General features: G+C 41.2%; 1 protein-coding gene across 2 annotated transcripts in view; it reads left to right on the forward strand.

Moving 5' to 3' along the window:
* The first annotated feature begins 2,088 nt into the window (after window positions 1-2,088).
* PLCB2 (phospholipase C beta 2) overlaps window positions 2,089-14,558 on the forward strand; it is a 70,288-nt gene continuing 57,818 nt past the window's right edge. For both annotated transcript variants that reach the window (XM_089523536.1, XM_089523535.1), the window contains exons 1-2: window positions 2,089-2,278; window positions 9,604-9,681. In XM_089523536.1, coding sequence (XP_089379662.1) covers window positions 2,195-2,278; window positions 9,604-9,681 — 162 coding nt within the window. In that variant the 5' untranslated portion in view covers window positions 2,089-2,194. The remainder of the gene's footprint in view (window positions 2,279-9,603; window positions 9,682-14,558) is intronic.

Here is a 14,558-nt window from a genome sequence, read left to right on the forward strand (position 1 = left end):
ATGGCATATAAATGCTGTGCCCCCAGAGATCCACAAAGCTGCTCACCTTGTGGTTGGGTGGGTGGCATGAAGCTGGTGCTGTGCTCTGACACTGCCCCTGAGCTGGTGCAAAGGGGAAGTCTATTTCGCCCCTTATTTTAAAAAATGAATAGAAGTTGGGCCAGATGATAGCCGAAACAGGAACCTGGTGACATACCTAAAATGCAGCCTGAAGATGTGGCAACTACCCTGATATTTGAAGCTCTACCATGATGCCTCAGAAGGCAATCCACCTTCGCAGTTTTGGAAGCCTAGAGAAATGGCAACTACTCTGATATTGAAGCTATACCATGAGGCCTGAGAAGGCTGTCCACTTTGCATGGCAGATTTGGAAGTACAGCACCATTCAAGGCATCATAGCTATTGTTTAGTTTTACATTAGTTTTACATTATAGCTTTTATCACTGTGAATGGCACCAATAGGTTTTCCTGCCACTGCCCTTAAACATCTTGGGATATCCTTGTGTCTTTTCTCAGACAGCAGCAGGAGATATCTTTGTATTTTGCTTATAAGATATTTTAGCTAGAATGGCAGGGTGAAGCATGCTTGTGCAGCTGCAGCTAAGGACTTTAGCACATGGGAGAAAATAGTGGGGAAAGCAGGGGTTTAAATGGACATTATCCCATGAAAATTGCATGATCCTGTTGAAGATTTTCACACACATAATGATTAAAGAGGATTTATCCAGGCAATAACCAGGTAATAACCAGAAACAGATCATTCGCAGGTGCAGGTGCAGCTAAGGCTATTGCTTTCTAATAGCAAGAATGTGAAGAATGGACACCCAGTCCTAGCTTTTGGACACCCAGTGGAGACAATTTGACATATACAATTTAATCAATTAACAAAGAACACAGGCTCACATTAGAAGCTATACTCCTTCAAGCTAGCATTTTACATGTAAATGTATTTGCATCTCTGTATTTATTCCTTGTGTTTTTTAAAATTACTTTCTCCTTAATCTGAATGTCAGGATTGTATGTCACAGAGAAGATTCCACTGAACATGTTCTAGAAGAGTATCTTCCTGATGTTTCACCATCAGAGAAAGATGCCAGCCACAGATGCTGGAAAAACATCAGGAAGAAACTCTTCTAGAACATGGCCCCATAGCCTGAAAAAACCACAAAAAAACTATGGATGCCGGCCATGAAAGCCTTCGACTTCACATTCCACTGAACCATTTGAATGAAGAGTTGGCCTTTGAGTAGGCATTTCTTTAATAATGTCTCATTTGGTGATAAATCCCAGTTTTTCAGAGACAAATAATTTCACTTTGATAGAGACAAAATACTGCATTTGGAAAACTATAATATCTCAAAGAAGTATCTTCTTGAGAAAAAGATGTTTAGATGTTTAGATTCCCTTGGTGCAATGAGTAATGTATACATTTGTTCTTCAAAGCAATAAAATAATCTCTGGCCGCATCAAGTTTTCTTCATATACTTCCAAAAACCCAACGGAATCATGTTTAAATAAATGTACAGTCTGGTTCATGTAGGACTTTCATTTAACTCATGGACTGTTTAGTTACTGTTCCTAGTGTCACTTGTGAAAAATGAATTGTTTTATCTCGAATATTTTTCAGCACTATATATATTTTTCAGCACTATATAGCACTTTTCCCATTAGCAGACATGTCCTTGGTGGGGGTATTAGTTTCTCTCTGCCTATCTGAGCGATGTCTATATAATACCTCTCACTTAAATTGTGAGACAGGAAATGATACAAAAACGGCAACTTCTGAAAACAGAATTTTGTAACTCCTTTTGCCATTTTGAAACACTTTATGAATCAGCTGCTTGGAGAAGCAGAAGCATATATGAGGAAGTTCATAACAGGAAGCCTTCATTTGTGGGTTCCTGCAGTGTTAAGGAGAAGGCTATCACTCAGCTCTTCGTCCTCTCACCCCACAATCGCTCTGGACTACAGAGACAGAGCTCACCTGTTTGTTTTGGAAAGCTGATCATTTGCCATGCAGATCAAGGGCCATGCCTCTATCTTTTAGAACCATCCCAGCCTTTCCCCTGTTCTATAAAGCACCTTTTCTTCCTGAAGTTGCAGGGAACAATATGTAAGAGGAAGAGTCTAAACGGCAACAAGGAGGCAGTCAATAGCAAGAGATCCCTGCAAGAGGAGAGGCTTGAATGCTAAAATGTCAGTGCTTTCCCCTATCCTGACTGCTCCAGAAGTGAAGGAGTACATGACTAAGGGTGAACGGTTCATCAAATGGGATGACGTGAGTACCACAGCTTTCTTTTTGCCTTGGCATCTGCTCTTGACTGGGAAGCAGCAGCAGCAGTAATAATCTGATTTGGGGGCTGTTCTTGGGAACTGGTAATGCAAAACATTGGTCATTCCTTGGAAATGTGTACATGAAAATGTCTATTGGTGTCTGAGGGCAACATCTGAAAGTTTGTGTACAGAACACAAGGGGGGAAACCAAGGGTGGTACATAAGAAAGAGGAAGCACTATTCACTGGTTATATAGTTGTGATTTCCAAAAGGGATAGTGGTGTTAATGTGTTGCAACTAAAGCAATTGAAAATCCTATAGTATCTTTATAACTGACATATTTATCTATCTGTGTTGGATAAAATGCTGAAGAACTTTTCATGCAATTTGGTGAATGTGCACTGTTTTCAGCCTTTGGAAGGCACATCAAGTAATATCTGTTTCTCTGCCTCTCTTTATCAATAAACGTTAGCTCTGGCTTTCAGGCTAAAAGAATACAAAATTACAGCATAGAAAGTGATCTATCAAAACATTTTTCAGAGCAAGTACTTCTCATATATAACAGCATCAAATAAATAGCAGTAAGTCACATTCATCAGCCATTAGAAGTAAATTAATCAAAGAAAGACTGAATCTCCACTGGAAAGGCATGTACAAGTTAATAATAATAATAATAATAATAATTATTATTATTATTATTATTATTATTATTATTATTATTCTGGGGAACAACATATTAAAATACAAGATCAGTTGGATAAATAGCACCAGTTAATATCACACAACATCCATTAAAATACAATCAGCCCTCCATATCCATAAGTTATTTGTCCACAGATTCAACCATCCACAGCTTTGAAATATGCACCAAAGATGTAAATTGCCAAAAGTAAACCTTGATTTTGTCATTTTATATAAGAGATTCCATTTTACTATACCACTGTATACCATGGGACTTGAGCATCAATTGATTTTGGTATCCATGGGGGGGGGGGGGGGTCCTGGAACAAAATCCCAGCAGATAACAAGGGGCCACTGTACATAATCAGTTGAAATAGCATAACTTCTCTTAAAAGAGCATACATATTTAAAATAAAAACAATCATTTCATAATTTCAACCCATAATTTAAGAATTATCTGAATAGGTCTGTTGGAAGAGTTTGTTATTTAATGCTGTTTTAAACTCAGACCATATATCCTACTGTCAAATCTCTTCTAGCAGGTCATTCCACAGTTGAGGTATAGTTGAAGAAAAGTCCTCTGGGTAAGACTAGCCAGCCTAGTTGACTGAAGTAAATAGCTGAAAACATGGCCTATTGTTATAGTGATACAAAAAGAAAGGTGCAAAAGTAAATCTGTTCTTATTCAGTTTTGCACCATTCTTTTTTTAATCACCCTATATTTATTTGTTGCTGTTATATATGAGAAGTATTTCCAATCAAGCATCTCCATCTCATGGCACTCATAAATTCAACTGAAATGCATGAATCATGTAATCTCATATAACCAGCTGCAACCACAATGATACTACAGTACACCAAACTCTGTGACCAGAGTATTTGCTGTGACTTTTTTGATTTTCTTTTTTTAAAAAAAGAAATTAATTAAAAGGTTTTTTAAAACCCCACTCCTTAGTCAAAAAAGCTCCTGGTGTGGCTTAAGGCTTGTCTACATAATTGAAATACTTCACATTCCAATTAAATAAACTGCAATCTGGCCACACGTGATTTGGAGAAATTCATGCTTTTTGCAACTCCCTTCCCCTATAAAACTCCATAAACTCTGCTGAAAAAGGATTGTTTTTTACCAGAGTATTCACGAGTATCTGTAAATTATTGGACATGTCACCATCTGTCCACAGCACATTTCTGGCAGAAGGAGAGCAAATAGATATGAATTCACACAAGACCATGAAGACAATTAAGTGTTGATGTGAATGTGTGAAAATCTGCAGCAATTTGCACAATACAGTGGGACCTTGGTATCTGCAGGACCCTCACTGCGGATACCAAAAAATGTGGGACCTCAAGTCCCATTTTCCCTAATGGCGGCATGATGTGCGCATGCATGTGCCACCTTTGGGGACAACGGGGCTTGCCATCCGTGGATAGTTAAATTCGTGGATGGCAAGTCCATGAAAAAGGAGGCCCCTCTGTACACATATGTGTAGACAAATTCTTAAATACTGTAAATAAAAGTCAGTCCCTCTCTGCCGGCTTGTTGTGTGCCTTCAAGTTAATTCTTACTTATGATGATCCTAAGGCATAAGTTGGCTGATTTTTAACCACTAGTCACATTTCTCCAAATTTTGCTTCTCCAAACAAAATTTATTTATTAGGGCAAAATGCACAAAATGGGTATATTTGTTAAAATAACACTAAAAAACACAGACAAACACCAGGTCCTGTCTGGATGGGCCAAAATGTTCTTGGGACAGCCTGGAATATCCAAGGGCTGGAGTTGAAGCCCTCCTTTCCAGCACTAGGCAGCTGTTTGCATGCATGCCCTGCTCTACTGCATGGCACAGCCACCATGGTGGCTCATCACTCATTCTGAGGCCAGAGCAAGGCATCCAGCATCAGTCAGATGGCTGAAAACCTCATTCTGACCTTTGATGTGCAACCATGGTGGCTGAACCAGGCAGTAGAACAGGACATATTTTAAACAGCCACCTGTCATAGGAACAGGTTTTTAAAAACTCTGTTATAACCCACATTTGGTGCTGAATGGGCTGCAAATCATCCAGTCTGTTAACACCAAACTTGAAGAATGGCCCCGTGTTTTCTGGACTCCCCATAAAAAGGAGAGGGGATGCCTGCACAGACAGGGCCCAAGTTAACAAAGCCTCTGACAGTAATGCTTCTTTTTACAAAGTCTTTTTAAAGTGGCCCAGCCCCAATTTTCTTCCTTGACCTCTATCTAGCAGAAAGTTTCACATTATTGGCATTGTGTGCATTCTCTAGAAATAAAATAACACTTTAAGATGTTTCTGCACACTTTTTAAAATTCATAATTAACAATATGAATGTGTGTAAGAAACCAACTAGGTCAAGTAAACCTTTTTTCAGAAGTTTTTTCAGAAATTACTTTTTTCTTTCACCGGGATTTACTTTGCTTCTAGAAACAGACTTTTGGTGTCAGTTTGCAGCAGTCCATCTGTGGTAAACAATGCAATAAAACTTGAACTGGGGAAGAATGAGATTCTATTGTAACCAATCTTGCTGTAGCTCTGTGTGCTTACACCAGATAAGGTAAACAATACCTGCCTCCAGAATCCCTTCCTGAACATGCATGAACAGTAAAACAGTAAAACAAAGAAAAAGTTGAGAGCAGATAGGTCTGCCTCACCAGCTATTCCCAGCATCTCAGAAAGAAAAAGCATAAATCTAGATGTCTGGACACCAAAATGAAAATTATAAACAAAGTAAATCCTGGTGAAGGGAAAAAAGTAATCTTGAAATTTTGGAAGAAAATTTTTGGAAGAAGCCTTCAAGTGGCTTCTAGAAGGTTCAAAGTACTTTTGTTTGCTTATGCAGAGTTTACCTGACCTAGTTGTTTTATTATACTTACTGTAAAAAATTATTATTCATATTTATTATTCACATTGTTGATTATAAATTTTAAAAAGTTTGCAGAAACATCCTAAAGTATTCTTTTTGTGATGCAGACCCTATCCCTATTATTTCTGTGTTGCTTCTGCCTCTAGTACTAAATATAAATTATATGAGAATAATTGCTTAAAATATTAATATATTATGTAAGATAGTGTCCAAAGATTGTATAGTGGACCCTTGCCTTACTCAGGGGATCTGTTCCAGCCCCCCCCCCTGCATAAGGTGATTAACACATATGCTCAAGTCCCACTGAATATAAATAAGGCTGTGCAAAATGAGGCTGTGCAAAGCTTAGTAGAATACTGGGTTCTGTTCTTTCTTATACTCCAAATCAAAGGGTGTACTGGTGTCTGGTTTTTTTTTTTAAGTCTGGATATTATATATTCTGAGAATGATATCCTCAGTCCTATCTTCTTTCTCACAAAGTGGCCAGCTAGCTGGTGGTAACATGCCAAACTTATCTTTACATCTCTACATAGAGTTCTGATAATAAAGTTATTTCTTCCTTTTACTCTGAAAGCAGCATTCTTTGTAACTTTAAGATTTCTAGCACCACCCTTCCATGCATAGCTAATCTTTGAACTGTGGGGACTATTCCAGTCATTGTTGATTTGGTGCTATTGTTGTTTTTAGTATAATCTTGAGACCTTCCAGTTGCAGCTGGCTCAGAATTCAGGGATGGGACAAATTCCATACCCTCCAACATTTCACAGATGAAAACCAGTAATTTAGACCACAAGGGCCATCCAGTCCAACCCCCCTGCCATGAAATATACAATCAAAGCACTACTGACAGATGACCATCCAGCCTCTGTTTAAAAACCTCCAAAGAAGAAAACACCACTCTCCATGGTAGTGTGTTCCACTGTGAAACAATTCTTGTGGTCAATAAATTCTTCCTAATCATAGAATCATAGACTTAGAAGAGACCACAAGGACCATTCAGTCCAACCCCCCTGCCATGCAGGAAATCATAATCAAAGCATACCTCCCAGCTTCTGTCTAAAAATCTCCAAAGAAGGAGACTCCACCACTCTCAGAGGAAGTGTGTTCCACAATTGAATGGCTCTTACTGTCAGGAAGTTCCTCTTTACCTGTAGCTTGCATCCATTGTTCCAGGTCCTAAACTCTGGAGCAGCAGAAAACAAGCTTGCTCCATCCTCAGTGTGACACCCCTTCAAATACTTACACAGGGCTATCATATCACCCTTTAATTATCTCTTCTCCAGATTAAATATACCCAGCTCCCTAAGTCTTTCCCCATAAGGCATGGTTTCCAGAACCTTCACCATTTTAGTCACCCTCTGGACATGCTCCAGTTTGTCAACATCCTTTTTGAATTGTGGTGCCCAGAACTAGACACAGTATTCCAGGGGAGGCCTGACCAAAGCAGAATGCAATGGCACTATTACTTTCCCTTGGTCTAAACACTATACTTCTATTGATACCACCTAGAATCGCATTGGCCTTTTTAGCAGTCACATCACACTGTTGAGGCATATTCAACTTGTGGTCTACTAGGATTCCTAGATCCCTTTCACACTCTGATGCTTATCGCACTGCGTTCCTTCCACGCGTTCTGAGAACGGAACGGAAGGAGTAGGGATGAGTGCAGAATGAGTGGGGGACGGATTTTACCGCACGCATCCGTCCCTCATTCGTTCCGTTCCCCCTCTCTTCCGTTCTTAATCCGTTCCAGAGGGGGAAATTTTTGAGAACTGTTCTGAACAGTTCTCAAAAAGCGTCCCCTCTGGAACGGAAGGGGCAGGGAAGAGAGGGGGAACGGAACGAGTGAGGGACGGGTGTGTGTGGTAAAATCCGTCCCCCACTCATTTCCGTTTCCTGCTGGGCCGGGCCGAGAACCCGGTGCGATAAACTTCATAGTCTTGTTAAGCCAGGTGTCCCCCATCCTATATCTAAGCATTTCATTTTTCCATATTAAGTGCAGTACCTTACATTTCTCCATGTTGAAATTAATTTTGTTAGCTTTGGCTCAGTTTTCTAATCTCTATGAGATTAGCTATACCTCCTAATTTGGTGCCATCTGCAAATCTGATAAGCATGCCCTCTATTCTTTCATCCAAGTTATTGATAAAGATGTTGAACAGCACTGGGCCCAGGACAGAACTCCTCACTGGTCACTTCTCTCCAGGTTGAAGAGGAGCCATTGCTGAGCACTCTTTGGGTTCGGCCAGTCAACCAATTACAAATCCATTTAACAGTTGCATTGTTTAGCCCACATTTTACTAGCTTGTTTCAAGAATGTCATGGGGAACCTTGTCACAGGCCTTACTGAAATCAAGATATGCTATATCTACAGCATTCCCTTCATCTACCAAGCTGATAATATATATATATATATGAAAAAGAGATCAGATTAGTCTGACATGACTTGTTTCTCTGAAATCCATGTTGACTTCTTGTGATTATGGCTTCAAATGCTTAGGTGGAATCTCTTTTCCACAGTGAGTATTACACTCAAGCCTTTCACATATGAAAACCAAGACACGTGTGGTCAAAGAATGTCAGAGCATGGTCAAGATAGCAAAAGTTATTAATGAGAAAAACACCCAAGCTAGGAGAGGCGGCAGCCATATGCTTTTCCTGAGCCTACTGGAAATGCTAAGATGGGGCCCTTCTCTCTTCTCCCTCCTTGCTGAATTAATTGAGTGCAAACTACTTTTGTACTTTGAACTCAGTTTGCAACAACTGAAGTAAACTGAGGATAGAGTGGAAAATGTGAGGTGGCAGACATAGAAACTGGAATATTTTTGTATGTGGCTGAAAAAGAGGGACCATAGAGGACTGGTTAATCAGTACTATCCCTGCCAAATTTGGACAGTTAGAGGACATGGTGAGATTTTGAGGGATAAAAAGTTGTTCACCCCTGGTGTAAAGAAAGAAAGGGCTTTCTGATAATGAATGAATAAGGACAAGATAATAGCGAGAATAAAGATAGCACAAGACTCCCTTCACCAAACAATTGCTGGGGGGGGGGGGGGGGGAGAGACTGCCTGATCTTAAAGTACATCATAAAGACATGGGGAATATATCGAGGAAAATTAATGAAGAATGGGTATTGGTGTTTGACTATATGAGGAAGCAATGGAGAGAAGATTTGTTTGAGAAATAAGATAAGTAAAATACTTAACTTGATAAAGTCATTGAGCTGATTGGTTACTTAATGTAAAGGAACTTAAGATAGGATATTGATACGCTGAATAAGCGTTGCACTTGCAATGAAGAAATTGATATAAGTACAATAGAAAATGATGGATATATATAGTTATAAGATAGGTATAAGAGATGCACAAAGGATAATAGTAAGCAAAGAGGAAGGAAGTCATAGGGCTGAATGTAATAAGTGAGGTAATGAAAGTAGCGATTGGGATGTGTGGAAGTTAGTTGATATGCTACTTTATATTTATGTTCTATTTTTTATTATTATTATTACTATTTTTATTATTGTTTTTGTTTTTTGTGTCTGTTTATTGTTGTCTTACTTGTTTATGATGCTTGATTGGTGTATATTTTAGATGAAAATTAATAAAGATTATTAAAAAAATAAAGACATTTATAGACTAATAAATTGGAACAAAACCTTTCATAGAGATCATCCAGTCCATCTTACACACGGATATAATGTTTCCTTTGTTTCTCAGTAAGAGGCACATCAATGAAAGTCTGATCTATTTAACTTTTTGTTGTTCTCAGGATTCCACAAATGCTTCCCCTGTCATTCTACGGGTAGATCCAAAGGGATTTTATCTATACTGGACCTTTCAAAGTAAGGTAAGTCCTTTCCCCTGCTGTTTTACTGATGGTGTTGATAATAAAGATACATGAATTTTAGCAGATGACGCAAGTCACACCAGTTGGCTGAACTTACCCATGAAGCTGCCTTATCCCACATGAGATTCTTGTTCTGTAAAATCTAGTAGCATCATCTCTAGTCAGCACTCAGTGTCAAGGTCTTAGGGGCAAACTTCATATTACTTACAAATGCAAAGAAGGGCAAGCAGGAGCCCTCCAAGAGTTAGACCCTAGTTCTTGAACAGCACACTAAGTTGGCACACAAATCACCTGCAGAGCTGACCCACTTAGAGGCTTGAAATCCAAAAAACATCTAGGGGTAGCCATGTTGGCCATATAGCAAATCCAATAACATCCAAACAATGATATTGAGACAACCAAAATGCAAAATTACATGTTGCAAGCTTTCAAAGTCACGATAAACAAGGGCTTTTATGATCCACCAACACTGAACAACATTCGGGCCAGAGAGCAATCTAGTGTATTTTAAAATTATAAATATTCCATGTAAATTTGGATCTATTCATATAAATCAGCACATGCAAAATTTGTACCTACTCATGTCCCTTTTTTATTTTCTGGTGTGTGTATATATATGAATATATGATGAATGTGTAGTAAAACCAAATTTTTCTACTATATGAAATGTGAGCCTCAGACAGAGGTCATTTTCCTATCCCTGTTATCTGAGATCATTGGAGCTGGAGGTGTCAGCCAGAATTGGAACCTGGGGTCTTCTATGCATGCAGTATGTAAAATGCTTTCCCTGATCTCTGTCCCTGTGTTACTGGCCTAAGCTGCAACAACATCAATGACCTTCTGTGCAGGAGTAGCACCTACTTCTGAGGGTTTCTGGAGGAAACCACAAATCAAGAGTGAATAGGGTCTACTACAGTGTGCTGTATATCTGTGTGAGCAGTTGCATTTCCCACATGGTATCACTCTGAAATATGTCCAGCATAGGGGATCAACAACAAAAAGTCTAGTGCCTGGACCTGACCTGTTTTCTGTACAGCTCAAATCTCTGCAGGTTCCTTTCTTATAAACCTCTGGTGATCAGTTTTTGAAAAATGATTTATTTGGGGACCTAGAAGGATGCAACCTTCTCCCTCAGTATTGTTAAAATTGACATTCACATCACCTGGTGCTTTCTTGGTGATGCAGGTGTCCATTTTTGGCTGCAAAGTATTTTGATGATGGAGGAATTTTAGGGAGGTTGAACTGGGATGTTCAGTACACCACAAATAGGCCACAGATCACATAAAACTTCCTCCCCAGTTTAGCAGCTTTTTTTTTTAAAGGCAGTTTCAGAAGGATGACTGTTGAATGTAAACATAGGTTCTGGTCACTGGTTTCTATGACGAGCCATCCAAAACCGATCCTTTCCTCTGATTTCTTAGCTCTGCTGAGTATCTGGCCCTTCTAGGAATGTAGCAAACAGCCACCCACCAGGCCAGATTCTTTGTCCACCACAGTCAATAGTGTCAACTAAGTGAATTGTTTACTTCACCCAAGGTTCCCATGGCTTGGATTATATTTGGGATTCATAGATACCTGGATGTTACCTCTGAGATGAAGATATGACCTGAAGATATGAAACAGGGAGCCATGTTTGTTCTGAAGATGCGACAAAACAGAGAAAAGATGTTTGGTGCTGTATGTGGAGAAGAATAAGTGTATCAGTGCTGGACAATCAAGAATGTACAGGAAAAGGAAAGAAGAATTTCTTTCCCCCTCAGTATCAAAGGGGGGGGGGGCGGAGCATAGAAAAGAGCTGTTTGCTTATTTGGTTCTGCTTTCTAGTTAAGTCACAGATTGTGGTTCATGGTTGCTTCCTCCTCTTAGTCTAAACAGTAATGGAGGCTTAAGCCATGCCAGGCAGGGAGGAAGGGGCGCCCAGGCCTCTTCCCCCTTGCTCGGTGTGGCTTTACTCATGAGTAAAGCTGCACCGGGCAGGGAGGAAACCTGTGGCAGGGATGTGGGTGAGGGGCTCAGCTGGGGGTTGTCCCTCTTCGGGAATGTCACCCAGTGTGGTCCGCAGCCCCTGTGCCCCCCTAGTGATGACACTGCTGGGTGACCTTGGGCAAGTCACATGCAAATCTCCTCTGAAGAAATGTAGCCAAGAAAACCCCAAGATAGGTTTGCCTTAGGCTTAGGGTCACCATAACTTGGAAATGACTTGAAGACACACAACTCAACAACGGCAATAGGACAGAGTATTTTCCCCATATTAATGCCCAGTGCAGGCTGCAGCAGGTACTCAGGGTGCAAAATTGGACCCCAGCCTGGCTAAGCCTGCTCATCTTTGATGCAGAAAGAAATCACACATTGTTGCACTAGGAAAATGTGTCAGTTTTCCTATCTCATGCTGACCCATCAACATGAAAAGCAGAAACACCAAGTGTGCATACAGTACATCTAAAAGTGGGTGAGGTAGCTCTTGTTAATATAACCTGAGGACAAGGTGGGTTTTCTTAGACAAGTAATATCTATCTTGAACTCAGGCCTCTTATGCTCTCTTGCCTGTAGCTGCCTGACACAAATGGAATGCTTACATTGCCAAAGGGAGTGATTTTTCTGAAGGCACTAAGAAATCAGGTGTCTCATTTGCCTGGAAAATGTAATAGGTTCTCATTGGCATATTAAACAAAATAAACAAATCTGAGACTAGGGTCTTTGTTTTCTTAATGCTATGCTGGGAGAGGCCAAGAGCAGGCTGGCTTTGTGATTACAGAAATAATTTGTGAATAAAGGGGAATTTAAATGCTTTCAGCAAATGTATGAAATATCCAGTAGTAAGGTCAATTTTCCATTGATAGCATAGTTTTTAAGTGATGCCCTGTATGTATCATTGTGTACAAAGGTTTCATTAGAATTGAATACTGTGTCACTCTTCAGGGGAGAATCACCACTGCAGGATTTTAGTCCAATCTATTCAAGCTTTCATTGCTGGAACTGAATCTTTATCCACACACATTATGGCTGGAATCCTGTTTCTTACAGCTATGAATGTAATTATTGGGACATTGCAGAAGTAGGTGTTTAGTATCTCATTTTGTAACACTTCTTCCCCTCACACAAGGCAGCTTTTCAGTGCTGGTAGTCACCCTACATGTGATAGTCCTGGTGTGGAATCTGCCCCTAGGATAAGAGACTATTGTTAGAACAGAACACAGAGAAATCGAATGGTTCCCAATTGCCAAAGAGGTCAGGCAAGGCTGCATCTCATCACTCTACCTGTTATAAGGAAAGTAGGCTTGGACACAGAAGAAGGAGGAGTGAAAATAGGAGGAAGGAATATCAACACCATAATACTAGCAGAAAACCTCAGAACAAGTACTAAGTAAGATCAAGGAAGAAAGTGCAAAGAAAACAAAAATAATGATGACAGAGATTCTAGACAAATACAACCTAGACAATGAAGAAATAGAAGTAGTACAGTGCACCTGTACTGAAAGCCATACACCAGAAGAGGCATTGGTGTGTATGCCGATGGCATGTGCACCACGCCATGTGCACAAGCCCCATTGTTTTCAATGGGGCTCAAGCATATGTGGTATTTCCCTTATGTGTGTGTGTGTGTGTGGGGGGTCCGGAATAGATCTCATGCATAAGGGAAGGGCCCACTGTAAAAGAGTGCTTATACCTGGGATGAAACATTGATAAAAATGGAGACTGCAGTCAGGAAATCAGAAAAAGATTAATAATGGCCCAGCGTCATCAGGGGCTAGCCTGAAGATAGAGCTCCCTCCCTCCATAACTGTCATCTTTCGGCCGGTGAGGGAGAGAACAGGCTGGCCCAGCGTCATCGGGGCTAGCCTGAAGATAGAGCGCCCTCCCTCCATAACTGTCATCTTTCAGCCTGTGAGGGAGAGAACAGGCTGGCCCAGCGTCATCAGGGGCTAGCCTGAAGATAGAGCGCCCTCCCTCCATAACTGTCATCTTTCAGCCTGTGAGGGAGAGAACAGGCTGGCCCAGCGTCATCAGGGGCTAGCCTGAAGATAGAGCGCCCTCCCTCCATAACTGTCATCTTTCAGCCTGTGAGGGAGAGAACAGGCTGGCCCAGCGTCATCAGGGGCTAGCCTGAAGATAGAGCGCCCTCCCTCCATAACTGTCATCTTTCAGCCTGTGAGGGAGAGAACAGGCTGGCCCAGCGTCATCAGGGGCTAGCCTGAAGATAGAGCGCCCTCCCTCCATAACTGTCATCTTTCAGCCTGTGAGGGAGAGAACAGGCTGGCCCAGCGTCATCAGGGGCTAGCCTGAAGATAGAGCGCCCTCCCTCCATAACTGTCATCTTTCGGCCTGTGAGGGAGAGAACAGGCTGGCCCAGCGTCATCAGGGGCTAGCCTGAAGATAGAGCGCCCTCCCTCCATAACTGTCATCTTTCGGCCGGTGAGGGAGAGAACAGGCTGGCCCAGCGTCATCGGGGCTAGCCTGAAGATAGAGCGCCCTCCCTCCATAACTGTCATTATTTGGCCTGTGAGGGAGAGAACAGGCTGGCCCAGCGTCATCAGAGGCTAACTTGAAGATAGAGAGCCCCCCCCCTCCATAACTGTCATCTTTCGGTCTGTGATGGAGAGAATAGGCTGGCCCAGTTCCACCAGGGCTAGCCTGAAGAAGAAGAGCCCTCCCTCCGGTCCATCTGCCTTGGTCCAGGCCTCAGAGGGAGAGAAGAATGCTGGACCTGATCCCCTCCCCCCCACCACCATTCCCTTCTCCTTTTGTGTCGTGTCTTTTAGATTGTAAGCCTGAGGGCAGGGAACTGTCTATTATCCCCTCTGTTGTAACCTGCTTGGATTCCCAGTGATTGGGCGGTATATAAATAAAACCTATTATTATTATTATTATTATTATTA

The sequence above is a fragment of the Sceloporus occidentalis genome, unplaced genomic scaffold (assembly GCF_023333645.1).
Source record: "Sceloporus occidentalis isolate IW3139 unplaced genomic scaffold, rSceOcc1.0.p SCAF_4, whole genome shotgun sequence".
NCBI classification, from domain to species: Eukaryota; Metazoa; Chordata; class Lepidosauria; order Squamata; family Phrynosomatidae; genus Sceloporus; species Sceloporus occidentalis.